The sequence below is a fragment of the Salmo trutta genome, chromosome 13 (genome assembly GCF_901001165.1).
Source record: "Salmo trutta chromosome 13, fSalTru1.1, whole genome shotgun sequence".
In the NCBI taxonomy this organism is placed as follows: domain Eukaryota; kingdom Metazoa; phylum Chordata; class Actinopteri; order Salmoniformes; family Salmonidae; genus Salmo; species Salmo trutta.
This window is the reverse complement of record NC_042969.1, coordinates 57,222,792-57,238,211: the sequence shown is the minus strand read 5'-3', so window position 1 is coordinate 57,238,211 and position 15,420 is coordinate 57,222,792. Positions and strand designations below refer to the sequence as shown.

The 15,420-nt window shown below is 44.5% G+C and overlaps 1 protein-coding gene across 3 annotated transcripts in view; it reads left to right on the top strand.

Annotated features, from left to right (window-relative positions):
* LOC115206138 (MAP/microtubule affinity-regulating kinase 4) overlaps positions 1-15,420 on the top strand; it is a 60,605-nt gene that overhangs the window by 9,547 nt on the left and 35,638 nt on the right. For all 3 annotated transcript variants that reach the window (XM_029772767.1, XM_029772768.1, XM_029772769.1), the window contains exons 2-3: positions 8,420-8,617; positions 9,207-9,260. In XM_029772767.1, the coding sequence (XP_029628627.1) occupies positions 8,420-8,617; positions 9,207-9,260 (252 nt within the window). The remainder of the gene's footprint in view (positions 1-8,419; positions 8,618-9,206; positions 9,261-15,420) is intronic.

Sequence of the window (15,420 nt, the reverse complement as noted above, 5' to 3'; positions counted from 1 at the left end):
CAAATAACCCTCCATATTGTGAACAAACTCTTAGTCATACATTTTGCATATAAACTTTGTGTTGTGTTTACCTGTCAATAGTTTATGGCCCCTTTGCAAATAATTCACAAGCCTGTATATAATGCAACCAGATGCAGGTCTGAATGAATGAACAGGTTTTTCCCGGTGGCACAGAACAGAGCCATTGTGTGGCCTTGCGTTGATGGATTCATGATTTGGCTGTCTCTAAATGGAAAGGACTCCTCAAATCCCATTGGAGCCATGCAGGTCACGTAGGAATGTTCACAGTCTGTTGAATTGCATTGAACAGAACCTTGTATCAATGGTGGGCTATACATGACCTGCTCATATTGGTAAAGATGACAATCATCTAGTAGAAATGAACTTGATTTACTCCCATTTATATGACCAAGTAAGCTTAAGTATCAGGCTAGTTTTTGGTTGTGTTGAACTGGTTTATTTGGAAAGCTGTCAGGATAGGAGTCTATTTGAATTGCTTCAAGAACATTAGCACACAGCTCCCTGCACTGTTACGTAACCGCTGTACTCTGGTGTCACTTTACCTGTGTGTCTCCGGGGCTGAGTAAAGGGCTGGGCGATACTGTATATCGTGGAGACTAGTATACCGGTGTGGATTTTTACAATACCGTCTATAAAGGTATTTTGATACAATGCTAAATAAATGCAAAGTTCTACAAATTTGACTATTTCACTGTCAATATTGTCCTAGTTTGGTTGAGTATAAAACTATCAGAACCAAGAAAGGCCAATAAAATCACTTAGAAATAATGTGTGGCCTTTCTAGAGTCATTCACTACTTATAGAATTTATTAAGAATAATATTCAGAAACGTAAAATACCGCCATACCGTGAAAAATATTGTGATGTGATATTTTGTCCATATTGCCCAGCCCTAGCTGAGTGGGTTACCTAGCGATGCATAAGACATCTGTTTCACCTGGGCCTACTGTCGCTTCCAGAGCGACTAGGCTGCGCTAGAGCATTCCACTCCTGTGTTCGACCGCTACTCGTTATTTGTTTCACATTTTCATTGTTGGATATAAAAGACTAAAACACCAGGAAAACAGCAGCAAGTGATTTTCATTTTGTTAATCTTTTACCAAGTATTCCCACGCATAACAGAGAGACATGTTTGTTTTATTGTTGGACATCAAAGACAGTGAAAACACCAGGAAATCAGCTCCAAGTGATTTTAATTTTGGAAATCTTTTCCCAAGTGTTCCCATGCATAATAGAGAGACATATTTGATCGTATACCAATAATAATAATTGATTGGATACCACTTTTCTACCAACTGCGGGGGGAAATGTGTAGCACCCACCTCAGTGATGGACGCCGACCATTTTTGTGCCAGAACGCTCACCACACATCAGCTATCAGGTGGAGAGGTGAGGAGTGATATATACCTATTAGGAATGAGGGGGATGAGTAGGTGGACATGAACACCGGGGTGAAAACCCCTATTCTTACAGTAAGCGCCATCTTTAATGACCACAGAGTCAGGACACCTGTTTTAACGTCCCATCCGAAAGACGACACCCTACGTCGGACAATGTTCCCAAATGTAATCAAGGTTTGAAATGATTATGTTTTAATCAAATATTATATCTGTTGAGGCTTCTTGTGGTCAATTTGCAGTCCAAAAATATTTATTTTGTTATGTTCCGGCCCCCTGACCATCCGCTCAAGCAAAAATTGGCCCACGGCTGAATCTAGTTGATGATCCCTGCAGTAGATGGTAGAGTCATGAGTCCTAGTTTCATTTCATGCCTAGTTTCATACAACAAATTATAGTGAACTCATAGAATGTGGTAGGATCTATCCTGTTTACATAAGCCTAGCTAGTTTCACTGCACAGTACTGCTCGTCCTCCCCTGGCCTCGGCATGGAGCGTCTGTTGATGTTGGAAAAGTCGCATGACATGTCACAGCACTGCACAGAGATTCTGCAAAAGTGAAGTGGAGGGGCCTCCCGAGTGGCGCAGCGGTCTAAGGCACTGCATCGCAGTGCTAGAGGCATCACTCAGACCCGCATTCGATCTCAGGCTGTGTCTCAGCCGGCCGTGACTGGGAGACCCATGAGGCGGCGTACTATTGTCCCAGTTTCATCCGGGTTAGGGGAGGGTTTGACTGGTCGGGATGTCCTTGTCCCATCGCACTCTAGTGACTCCTGTGGCGGCCCGGGCGCATGCATGCTGATTTCGGTCGCCAGTTGTATGGTGTTTCCTCCGACGCATTGGTGCGGCTGGCTTCCGGGTTAAGCGAGCAGTGTGTCAAGAAGCAGTGCGGCTTGGCAGGGCCGTTTTGGTGGACGCATGGCTCTCGACCTTCGCCTCTCCCAAGTCCGTACGAGAGTTGCAGCGATGGGACAACACTGTAACTACCAATTGGATATCACGAAATTGGGGAGAAAAAGGGGTAATAAGTACAACAACAACAAAATAATGAAGTGGAGAGGGAAATGGAAGCAGAAGTGTCAATTGCGAAAAAAAATCATCTGGCAGATTATGCAAACCTCTTCTGTCTAGCCACTGTGAGAGTGTATGTAAACAGAGGGAGACTGAGACAGTGAATCTGCTCTACAGGCTAATCTAGGGCAGTTAATGATGCTATATCTCTGCCCTTTGTCCTGCTACTGACCCTATGGAGCCATTCATTACTTTTTATCAGTGCTTTAGTTGCCCAAGGGCCATCTGCCTTGTTCATGTATGAAACAAAGCGAGGTCCTGTACACAATCAAGAATGTTTGGGTCTTCAGCAGAAGGTCAGATACGTATGTGCCTCCTGTGTGGGGTTTTGACCAGAACACAATTGCAAAAGCTAAGCGATATGGTAGGCTTACAGTGTTAGGCCAGTCTAGTGAAAGCAGTTTGTTATGTTCTGGTTTCACACGTTGCACACTGTAGTAAAATGAACTTTCCTATTGAAGACTAATGGCCCTGTTTCTCTGAGCCAGTGCTCCTGTGTTCTTGCTGGTGTTTAGGCTGTTTCATATGGCAGCTCTGTATAGATGAACTGTATAGGCTGTGCAGTGCACTGCAAGTGGCTTTGGATAAGAGCATCGGTTAAATTCATTTCAGGCTTCTAAGATCCATCGATTAGAGAACCTGACTGAGAACTCGTGTGTGTTTGGTTTGTGTGTCGTATGTGTGTGAAACCAGAGAGCCATGGCGCCCTGTTTCTGTGTCCACTAGAGGATGCGAGAAAGAGAGAGGGATATCCGACACAGGGAGAAATAAAGCAACATAAATAAGCAGTAGTGCTTGCTGGTGGAGTTCAGTTCCCTCCTTTCATCTGCCTCTGTTGATGTGTGTTTGTGTGCACTAGCACGTGCCTATGAGTGTGGGGGATTATTAGACCTGTTGCAATGATACAAATTAACTTCAAAGGAAGGAGGGAGTCTGTCCCGGCACTCTTAATTAATGGGTTAAATGACAGTGAGTGCAACTCCCCAAACCTGTTACTAATACAACATGACCAGATTTGTATCTGTAATTCGCTTAGTTTGTATAGAGGCTTATCCTATGAGAGATGGAACATTTCCTGCTTTGAAAGCGAGATACACTCTCTCTCTCTGTCTGTCTGTGTAAGGCCATTTTGTTCTAGAACATATTTGTTGAAGAAGTACTGAACGAGAAAGCTTCAGGCACTCTTAGAGGCAGATTGTTAAGTTACTCAAGTTTGACCCGCATTCTCTTCTGCTCTTCATACAAATACCTTTAGGAAAGACTTCTCACCTCTTCGGTTGCTGAGATATACTTAGGATTGAATGATCCTGATGATAGCTTTAGGGAAAGGAAAGGGGGGATACCTAGTCAGTTGTACGACTGAATGCATTCAACTGAAATGTGTCTTCCGCATTTAACCCAACCCCTCTGAATCAGAGAGGTGCGGGGGGCTGCCATAATCGACATCAACATCTTCGGTTCTTCTTCTAACATTGTATTGGTTAGGTTCCAAGCCCTGAGGGGATGGACCTTTCCTGTTGTAGTGTTCTTTTCCATTAGCATATGGTCTTTACATTTCAAGGTTTTGTTTGACGCCAAGGTGAACCACACCGGCTGCAGTGGCGGTGTCTCTAGTGTTCTGAAGTCATTATCCCCAGTGGCTTCTCAGCTGTGTTGCTCATGGTTTTGGTAAAAACCCCAGTGGTACTTTACCGACTGGACTGACTGAGGAGAGTTCATTCAGTCATGAGTCATGCTGTAAAATTCACTGGCAGGCAGCTGAGCAGACTGTCTGGGACTCCCGCGGAATAAAGCATGTTAGGTCATTGCTGCAAAATAATCTGACTTCAACCAACACAACAGGATTTGCCAAAAGTTCAGTAAACGCTCTGGATTAACTGCAAAGCAAGTTTTATGTGAAAATGTTCTGAAATGTAACTGCTGTACAACTTAAAGTTATTGAAGAGGATTGAAACTGGCAGAAGAAACTACAGTTTACCAGCTCAGACTCTGACCTCTTCACCACATAGCAAAAGATCTGTCTGAATGTAGCGAGTGGCTTGTTGCAAATGAATGAAGTATCCTAATGTTGGTTCTATTGGGATAATATGTTTTGGCCATAGTCTATCAACAGTTTTGGATACTGTCTTATTCACACTCTGTTTTTTAACCTTGTCAACCAGTCCAGGAAACTGCACAGTTGTATGACATGTGACAGTGTGGCATGTCACGTGCTCTACGGTCACAACTTCCTGTTAGATGGGTGCTAGCTAGGCTATATATCAGACATTTATGAACAGACATTCCAACTATCCACATTTGTACAAGGGACATAGATTTTGTCATTGGTAACACTTCCTATACCATCATATTTTTAGTGAGATTCTACTCTATGGACATATCCAGCCTGAAAAACTGTCATCACAGGCAGAGAGAGGAAGTCATGGGGGGAGGCCATTGTGTAAGGACGGGATGTTGTAACCTTGACCCATCCTCAACCCTCCCCACCCCATAGCACAGCCTCCTATTGTCTTGCCGCACACCAGTCATGTGATCCAATGCAAAGATAGACACAAACCACCCCCAGGCACTGTCCAGCCAGAAGTGGTTCACATTTGTCTACAGTGGTAGAGATTGCCATGTAGCCTATTAGAATGACTTATATAGGTTAGCAATCATGCTAACCTATGCTACAGGCTTTTATACATAGCTTGTAGGTTGCCATACAGACCTAGTATTTCAAGGATGGCCTCACCCAGTGATGCACAGGAAACTGAGTGTGCCTCCAGGCTGCCATTACATGACTGGGTCATGACAACTTTCCTCTTTAGGAGGTATAGCCTTGACCCTGAAATTCTTTCTCTGTTTACCAGCTCTGTACTTCCTTTTATTTTATTTATTTAACCTTTATTTAACTAGGCAAGTCAGTTAAGAACAAATTCTTATTTATAATGATGGCCTAGGAACAGTGGCTTGAGCCTTGTTCAGGGGAGAATGACAGATTTTTACCTTGTGAGCTCGGGGATTCGATCTAGCAACCTTTCGGTTACTGGCCCAATGCGCTAACCACTAGGCTACCTGCCACCCCTTTAGAAGAAGATGGTGGAGAGAGAGGGAGAGAATGGCATACTTGTTAGGTGTACTGGTGTTATCATATCACACCTCCTGTTGTTGTAGTTATAGTTGCGTGCTATGACATAACCTGTATCTCTTTCTCTATAGTTGACTATGACTAATTATGTTTTGACCCAGCAGGACCTTCCATTTATTTCAGCTGGTTGAATGTTATTTTGTGGAACATTTGTGATTCTATGCATTCCTTATTGTTTACACTCAAACAGATCCAATCTCTCACAGTTGATTTTTCTGGCTTTCACCCTCCAGGGTTCTCATGGCCCACACAGAACATTGTTGTTGCAACAAACAAGTCAAAATCACATGCATATAGTCACTTGTTTTTTCTTGATCACGTTTTTATTGTTGTGGTGTTCAGTTTCAACTCCAAGACCTGTCTGTGACCCTGCTCTGTTGAACTGCTACAACACACATTCATGTCTCTCTAGTCTTGCCCCCCAGTCTGTCTATGTATGTATCAGCGACTCCATCTCGTACCCAGCCCTCTGCCCTCAGACTTCATCCCACTATCTGAATACATTGACGTGGCAATCGGACGGAGAGAGAGAATCGATGGGCTCTCCTTGAAAGGGTCAAATGGAAAGGGGTGGGAAGAGAAGAGAACCCAGATTGTGAGGTTGGCTGAAAATGAGAGAAAGATAGCAACACTAGACACAAGGGGATCGGGGTCGGGTGAGGAGAGGAGTGGGAGACTAATTGATTTGTTTTGGGGGAGGGGGAGGGGCTAACTGATGGCTTGTCACACCCAGTAAGATGGGGATGCAGGCGGGATATAGGGGCTCGTTCGGAGGCAATGCCCAATAGGAGCTCTCCTCTTTCCTGTGGGAGCGAACGAGCGAGGGACACGACATGGGAACAGGTGGATGAGAGGAGTGATAAACCGGACTGCGGCAGGGCGGGGGAGGGTGGGAGAAAGATGGGGAGGGGATGAAAGGGCTCTGCCAAGAGTAGTCTGATGCAGCACCAAATGCTCTGTTTCACCTGATGTGCTGATCTGGGGTTAAGGCTTATGCGCTTGCGTGTGCATTGCACATTTATGATAGTATACCGTGTGTACGTATGTGTGTGTGTGTGCGTGTGTTGGTGTCTCTGCGTGTGTGTTTTAAAGAAAGACTGTCTCAGTCAGGCAGCGGGATCTTTCCTGGGAGTTAGGGTGCACTATTCTGTCGGAAGGTTATACACTATGCTTTATTATACACTATGCCTTCCCTGTGCTAGCCTACACATGGCTGTGGTCTGAAGCTGGGAACTGGTGCTTAGGGCTACTGATGAGGTCGTGGGCCTCACCCAGCCTGCATCTGTCTTTTCAATCTCATCGTCTATCTCTCTGGGTGCATTCGAATAGTAATTTGAGGAAAACCGCTTTCAAATGTATTGAACAAGGGAAGGACGCTCTATCAGTCCTTACCTACCTTCTTTAGCCAAGGATGTAGAAGCAGTGTTGTTGATTAATGTTGTCATAAATCCGCCTAAATATAATGACATGGTTTGACAGTTGAAACTAATTTTGGGACGTTCTCTGAAGTGTTGGCTTAACACGATTTAAATACCACAAAATCATAATTATCTTCATTGTAGTGAGTTCCTCAATAAATATGGATAAATAAATCCTTAAAATGTTACTTCATTCATGCTTTATATTTCAGTTTAGTGACATCGGAGTGGTGACGATGGTTTGATTCATTCAAACGCTATCCTCTTTCCTCAGCGACTTTTCCTCCCCTCTTTACATTGAACACTGTGATCTTTTCAAATAAGGTCAAGGTAAAGTCACTAGGAAAGGAAAAAGGCCATATCTTTGAAACCATCATCTCTCCTGCCCTATTCCATTAGGGGCCCCACATTTCCCTTCCCTCACCACACCTCGCCTAAATTATTCAGTTGATTAAAAATAGTTTTACCTCGTCCCTCCACTTTTCCCTTCCCTCCTCCCTCTCTTTTTCTTAATTCTCCTGCATTGGCACTGTATCATAAGGTCATTATTGATACTACGTTGGGAAGTGTAATCTCTCTGAAATGACACTGTTGCTTCAGGAACACCATGCTGTGACTCTTATCCAAACTATTCTCTAAACGTCGTTAGGGATTTGAAATGATTCAACCAAATGCTGTCATAGATTGTGTTATCCAAACTCTCCGTTTATGCTTTGTTGACTTGGAACATGCTGCGATGGGTAACCCATCGATCCAGGGCACCGTGTAGGAGGAATGTTGAGCCGCCATGTCGCTTTAGCGTGCGAACGCAGCTCGCCGTACGCTACAGTGTGGTGTCGGACATTCCAGAGCAGATTGATTATGAGATGCTGAGTTGCACCATGCCACCCGTCTCTATTCTATGACCTCAGAGGAGCATGCATGTGAAGAATGCCAGCAATGTGGGGTGGAATGAGATTAGCTGCCTTCCTTGGCTTCCATAGGCCTCATGAGCCACTGCTAACCCATACGTGTTAATGTGTTAGCCTGTTAGCTAGCTTGGCACTGCTCAGTATTTACTGTCAGCCCAATAGCTTTCTCTAATAGCATTAACAGGTTTTTCACAACAGACCTTGATGAATTACTCATGGCCACTCAACACTCGACATTAACAATTCCATTCCACAAAGCCCTCTATAAATGTTGGCTTTGGTAGTTTCAGACGTGTAGACATTTGGTGGTTCTAGTTCACCCGAATTTCTAAGCTGATGTCTGCTTAAATTGCTTGTATGTGTTCTAGAATCATCTATTGGCAGAGAATGTGATTTCACACCATTGATGTCAAGATGCGATGCAGCTAGATGATTTTGCATTTTGTTTATGACCCATTTCTCTTTTCCCAGCATACCTCTCTCTCGACGAGCCGCTCGGAGAAGAGCACTGGTTGGTCGAGCAGATCACTCGGAGCACGATGCCGGAACTCTATCGCCTCGTGTTCGGACGAGCAGCCGCACATCGGCAACTACCGTCTTCTCAAGACCATCGGCAAGGGCAACTTCGCCAAGGTCAAGCTGGCTAGGCACATCTTGACGGGCAAAGAGGTGAGACTGGACTGGGCTGGGGGTGTGGATGGGCTAGACTGAGGGGTGAGGCTGGGGTAGAGAAGTGGGTACTTGACTGAAGAATGGGGTTAGGCTGGTAGGAATAGTGCACATGGCCAATGAGGTTTGTAATAGGCCATTTGACAGGTTGGTTGTGGTGAGAGCATGGAACATGTTGGAGGGATGGATGGTAGTTGTAGTTTTAGAGAAACTTTTGGAAAGAACAAGACTGGGTTTGTTCTTCTAGTCTGTCATGACTTTTAAGGCCTGTGTAGTTGTAAACACAATGTAACGCTAGCCCATAAAGCCCACATTTTTAGGTGCATAATTCCACAGGGTTGTTAAAAGTTAAACCTAATGACATGGAATGGGATCATGTGGAGTGCAGTGTGTAGTGAACCATATACATTTACAGTCCTAGTCTCACTCACACTTTGACCGAGACAAACCACGCTGTTAAGCCACTTATGGGGCCTTATAGCTTGTTGGTTTGTTTTAGAGTTTGAGCTTTGGGATCTATTAAAATGCCCTTTCATATGTCACTGTTTTGATATCACTGATCGTAATGATTTGTCTCTCGACGTTTCAGGTTGCAATTAAGATCATTGACAAAAATCAGCTCAACCCGACCAGCCTACAGAAGGTGAGTGCTGTTGTGTGCATGTCATGAGAAACGGTTTGGAGATAAAAAGTCTTGTCTTGAAACGAGGCCGAAAAAGCATGTGACGTCACACAGTTTTACAAGACACAAACAGCATCAAGAAGCATCAAGAGAACCATAATCTTCATGTCATTTGAGATAGTGATGGTTAGGAGCAGAATTTATCAGCTTGAATGCAACCTTCCTAACGTCATGGTTTTAGTTTCAATATTGACTATATTATGCTGACCTGCACTCTGTCTGCGCTCTCTCCCTACACAGCTGATAACTTGCTCAACACCTAGGCTAGTATCTAGGTTAAATAACTAGGTTCAAATCAATATGCTATGACAGGAAGTGGATTCCTGTGTGCTTGTTTTGGTGGACATTTGGCCATTGAGATGGTGCAAGGATTCAATGTCCTAACCTTTGACCTCGTTCTGAGTTCTACTGGTCTAGGAGGTGTATAGTGTCTGGGATGTTTTGATGGTTTTGCTGCAGTCCTTGCCATCTAGAATCCTTGGGGCGTCCCTACCCCATTTGAAGTTGAAATTTAAAATGGTTAAGGTTATGGTTCGGGTAAGACAGGGTTTCCCAAACTCGCACTATACAGCTGATTAAAATAATCAACTAATCATCAAGCTTTGATCATTTGAATCAGCTGTGTAGTATTAGGGCAAAAACTAAAACGTGCACCCCATGGGGACCCGAGCACCGAGTTTGGGAAACACTGGGGTAGGGGTTAGGGTCATGGTTTAGGGTAGGGACGTCCCAAGGATCCCGCATAACACTAACAATTTTACTGCAAACATACCAATGATTTCAAGGCCATTTAAAGGGGAAGTTCAGGATTTGACAACTTCCTAACCCTGAAAGTAGTCTATCTCTCATATACAGGAGAAACTGTAATCCATTAGGGATGTAGTGATTCACATGCGGCACTTTCAGCATTCAAATGCTAAAATGGCTTGCGTGATGTTAGGCTTTATTAGTTTAACCTATGTAATTTTGTAGGTTATTGTTATCTATGTACTGTTTAAAGTGGTGTTTAACCGGAATAAAAGTAATCTACCGGAGACACAACTCTCATCTGGTTATACCTGCTGAACGGGGCATAAAATAGATTTTATTTTGATTGTTCAGGTTCACCATCAGCAATAGTTTTGGTAGTTTTGCTTTAAACAATCAATGCATTAAAAAATTTCAATAATATTCAGACCCCTTGACTTTTTCCAAATTGTGTTACTTACAGCCTTATTCTAAAATGAATTAAATAGTTTTTTCCCCTCATCAATTTACACACAATACACCGTGACAAAGCAAAAACAGTTTTTTTTGTGTGCAAATTAATCATAAAAAAAACTGAAATATCACATTTACATAAGTATTCAGACCCTTTACTCAGTACTTTGTTGAAGCACCTTTGGCAGCGATTACAGCCTAAAGTCTTCTTGGGTATGACGCTACAAGCTTCGTACACCTGTATTTGGCACACCTGGTCCGGCAGGTAGCCTAGTGGTTAGAGCGTTGGGCCAGTAACCGAAAAGTTGCTGGATCGAATCCCCGAGCCGACAAGGTAAAGTTCTGACGTTCTGCCCCTGAACAAGGCAGTTAACCCACTATTCCCTGGTAGGCTGTCATTGTAAATAAGAATTGGGTTCTTAACTGACTTGCCTAGTTAAATAAAGGTAAAAAAAATTGTTTGAGTTTCTCCCATTCTTCTCTGCAGATCCTCTCAAGCTCTGTCAGGTTGCATGGGGAGTGTCGCTGCACAGCTATTTTCAGGTCTCTCCAGAGATATACAATCAGATTCAAGTCTGGGCTCTGGTGGGGCCACTCAAGGACATTCAGAGACTTGTCCCAAAGCCACTGCTCTATTGTCTTGGCTGTGTGCTTAGGGTCATTGTCCTGTTGGAAGGTGAACCTTTGCCCCAGTCTGAGGTCCTGAGCACTGGAGCAGATTTTCATCAAGGATCTCTCTGTTCATCTTTCCCTCGATCCTGACTAGTCTCCCACAGCATGATGCTGCAACCACCATGCTTCACCGTAGGGATGGTGCCAGGTTTCCTCCAGACGTGACGCTTGGTATTCAGGCCAAAGAGTTCAATCTTGGTTTCATCAGACCAGAGAATTTTGTTTCTCATAGCCTGAGAGTCCTTTAGGTGTCTTTTGGCAAACTCCAAGTGGGCTGTCATGTCACTTTGACTGAGGAGTGGCTTCCGTCTGACCACTCTACCATAAAAGCCTGACTGGTGGAGTGCTGCAGAGAAGGTTCTCCTTCTGGAAGGTTCTCCTATCTCCACAGAGGAACTCTGGAGCTCTGTCAGAGTGACCATCGGGTTCTTGGTCACCTCCCTGAGCAAGGCCCTTCTCCCCCGATTTCCCGGTTTGGCCGAACGTTCACCTCTAGGAAGAGTCTTGGTGGTTCCAAACTTCTTCCATTTAAGAATGATGGCCACTGTGTTCTTGGGGACCTTCAATGCTGCAGAAATATTTTGGTACCCTTCCCCAGATCTGTGCCTCGACACAATCCTGTCTTGGAGCTCTATGGACAATTCCTTCGACATCATGGCTTGGTTTTTGCTCTGACATGCACTGTCAACTGTGGGACCTTATATAGACAGGTGTGTGCCTTTCCAATTCATGTCTAGTCAATTGAATTTACCACAGGTGGACTCCAATCAAGTTGTAGACACATCTAATGTGTCAATGGAAACAGGATGCACCTGAGCTCATTTTTGAGCCTCATAGCAAAGGGTCTGAATACTTATGTAAATAAGGTGATTCTGTTTTTTTATTTTTAATACATTTGCAAACATTTCTAAAAACCTGTTTTCTCTTTGTCATTATGGGTATTGTGTATATATACTGCTCAAAAAAATAAAGGGAACACTTAAACAACACATCCTAGATCTGAATGAAAGAAATAATCTTATAAAATACTTTTTTCTTTACATAGTTGAATGTGCTGACAACAAAATCACACAAAAATAATCAATGGAAATCCAATTTATCAACCCATGGAGGTCTGGATTTGAGTCACACTCAAAATTAAAGTGGAAAACTACACTACAGGCTGATCCAACTTTGATGTAATGTCCTTAAAACAAGTCAAAATGAGGCTCAGTAGTGTGTGGCCTCCATGTGCCTGTATGACCTCCCTACAATGCCTGGGCATGCTCCTGATGAGGTGGAGGATGGTCTCCTGAGGGATCTCCTCCCAGACCTGGACTAAAGCATCTGCCAACTCCTGGACAGTCTCTGGTGCAACGTGGCGTTGGTGGATGGAGCGAGACATGATGTCCCAGATGTGCTCAATTGGATTCAGGTCTGGGGAACAGGCGGCCAGTCCATAGCATCAATGTCTTCCTCTTGCAGAAACTGCTGACACACTCCAGCCACATGAGGTCTAGCATTGTCTTGCATTAGGAGGAACCCAGGGCCAACCGCACCAGCATATGGTCTCACAAGGGGTCTGAGGGTCTCATCTCGGTACCTAATGGCAGTCAGGCTACCTCTGTCGAGCACATGGAGGGCTGTGCGGCCCCCCAAAGAAATGCCACCCCACACCATGACTGACCCACCGCCAAACCGGTCATGCTGGAGGATGTTGCAGGCAGCAGAACGTTCTCCACGGCGTCTCCAGACTCTGTCACATCTGTCACGTGCTCAGTGTGAACCTGCTTTCATATGTGAAGAGCACAGGGCGCCAGTGGCGAATTTGCCAATCTTGGTGTTCTCTGGCAAATGCCAAACGTCCTGCACGGTGTTGGGCTGTAAGCACAACCCCCACCTGTGGACGTCGGGCCCTCATACCACCCTCATGGAGTCTGTTTCTGACCGTTTGAGCAGACACATGCACATTTGTGGCCTGCTGGAGGTCATTTTGTAGGGCTCTGGCAGTGCTTCTCCGACTCCTCCTTGCACAAAGGCGGAGGTAGCGGTCCTGCTGCTGGGTTGTTGCCCTCCTACGGCCTCCACCACGTCTCCTGATGTACTGGCCTGTCTCCTGGTAGCGCCTCCATGCTCTGGACACTACGCTGACAGACACAGCAAACCTTCTTGCCACAGCTCACATTTATGTGCCATCCTGGATGAGCTGCACTACCTGAGCCACTTGTGTGGGTTGTAGACTCCGTCTCATGCTACCACTAGAGTGAAAGCACCGCCAGCATTCAAAAGTGACCAAAACATCAGCCAGGAAGCATAGGAACTGAGAAGTGGTCTGTGGTCCCCACCTGCAGAACCACTCCTTCATTGGGGGTGTCTTGCTAATTGCCTATAATTTCAACCTGTTGTCTATTCCATTTGCACAACAGCATGTGAAATTTATTGTCAATCAGTGTTGCTTCCTAAGTGGACAGTTTGATTTCACAGAAGTGTGATTGACTTGGAGTTACATTGTGTTGTTTAAGTGTTCCCTTTATTTTTTTGAGCAGTGTATATATTAATGAGGGGGAAAAAATATTTTATCAATTTTAGAATAAGGCTGTAACGTAACAAACTGTGGAAAAGGTCAAGGGGTCTGAACACTTTCCGAATGCAGTGTATATGGTAACTTTCTTAGATATACAGGATAAAGTTGATCATTTCATAACGAGGACAGCAATGACATGTGCGAGGCGCACTGCATGGCCGAAGAGGAGAAGAGAAGATCACGCCATAAAAACTTCCAAAAGGTCAAAACCATTTGATTTTGAATTGTGGGTGAAATCCAAAGATGTGCTATATTTTCATTGGCTATGTCATAGCTAATTTATAAACAGTAAATATTGATACATTACTAGCTCAAACACTTAATCTGCAAAAATGACAAGTTCATTAGTGGGTGATGGTGATTTCAGAACCAAAATAGGGGGACAAAAAACGGTCTACATTGCCCCCTATAATCTGGTAGTGGGGTGGTAGATTCCTAGTCTCCTTTATGGCTCTGCTCAGGTGCCTACATAGTACATACACCATAGACATCCATCATTTATACACCACACACAAACGATCTCTCATCACACTGAATCGTTTCAAATTAAACATGTCGTTCCTGTATCATATCGGAGTCCATCTAGATACGTATCGAATCGTCTCGAAAGGGAAATATGCACATCCATATAATCCATAGCTCTGTTTTCTCTAAACAGCCATTTCAAACTTCAGCTAACTTCAGCCACCACTAGCTACAAATCAATGGGAGTGATGGGGCAATGATTTTGGAACATTGACAACTCCGCAATGATAATGTTGCTGTCCATATGAGAGAGAACTGTAGGACTGTGCTGCTGTATCATATGTTGCCCCTCAGTGGAACTAAGTGGATTTCTATTTAAGCATGGAGCGATGCACATAACTGTCCAGTGTGGTCAGAGTTCATGGGAAGACGGAGCCTATGTATAGATACATTGCATAGCATAGCTGTAATAAGGTTAGCATGCTGGCCCGACTTCAAATGACTGTAGTAGGCTTTCTTCAGACAAAACCAATGGAGGACAGAGACATGTATTTAATTGTGTATGAGTGCCCCTCCTCATTTTGAGGCAATTGAACAGCAGGCTTGAGCTTGGTTTGATCACACATACACAGGCTTATTCCCATTATGCGTCCCTTTGGTACCCTACACTATATAGGGAATAGGGTACCATTTGAGACGTAACCCCAGTCACCCGTCATAATCAACCCCAGTCACCCGTCATAATCAACCCCAGTCACCCGTCATAATCAACCCCAGTCACCCGTCATAATCAACCCCAGTCACCCGTCATAATCAACCCCAGTCACCCGTCATAATCAACCCCAGTCACCCGTCATAATCAACCCCAGTCACCCGTCATAATCAACCCCAGTCACCCGTCATAATCAACCCCAGTCACCCGTCATAATCAACCCCAGTCACCCGTCATAATCAACCCCAGTCACCCGTCATAATCAACCCCAGTCACCGTCATAATCAACCCCAGTCACCCGTCATAATCAACCCCAGTCACCCGTCATAATCAACCCCAGTCACCCGTCATAATCAACCCAGTCACCCGTCATAATCAACCCCAGTCACCCGTCATAATCAACCCCAGTCACACGTCATAATCAACCCCAGTCACCCGTCATAATCAACCCCAGTCACCCGTCATAATCAACCCCAGTCACCCGTCATAATCAACCCCAGTCACCCGTC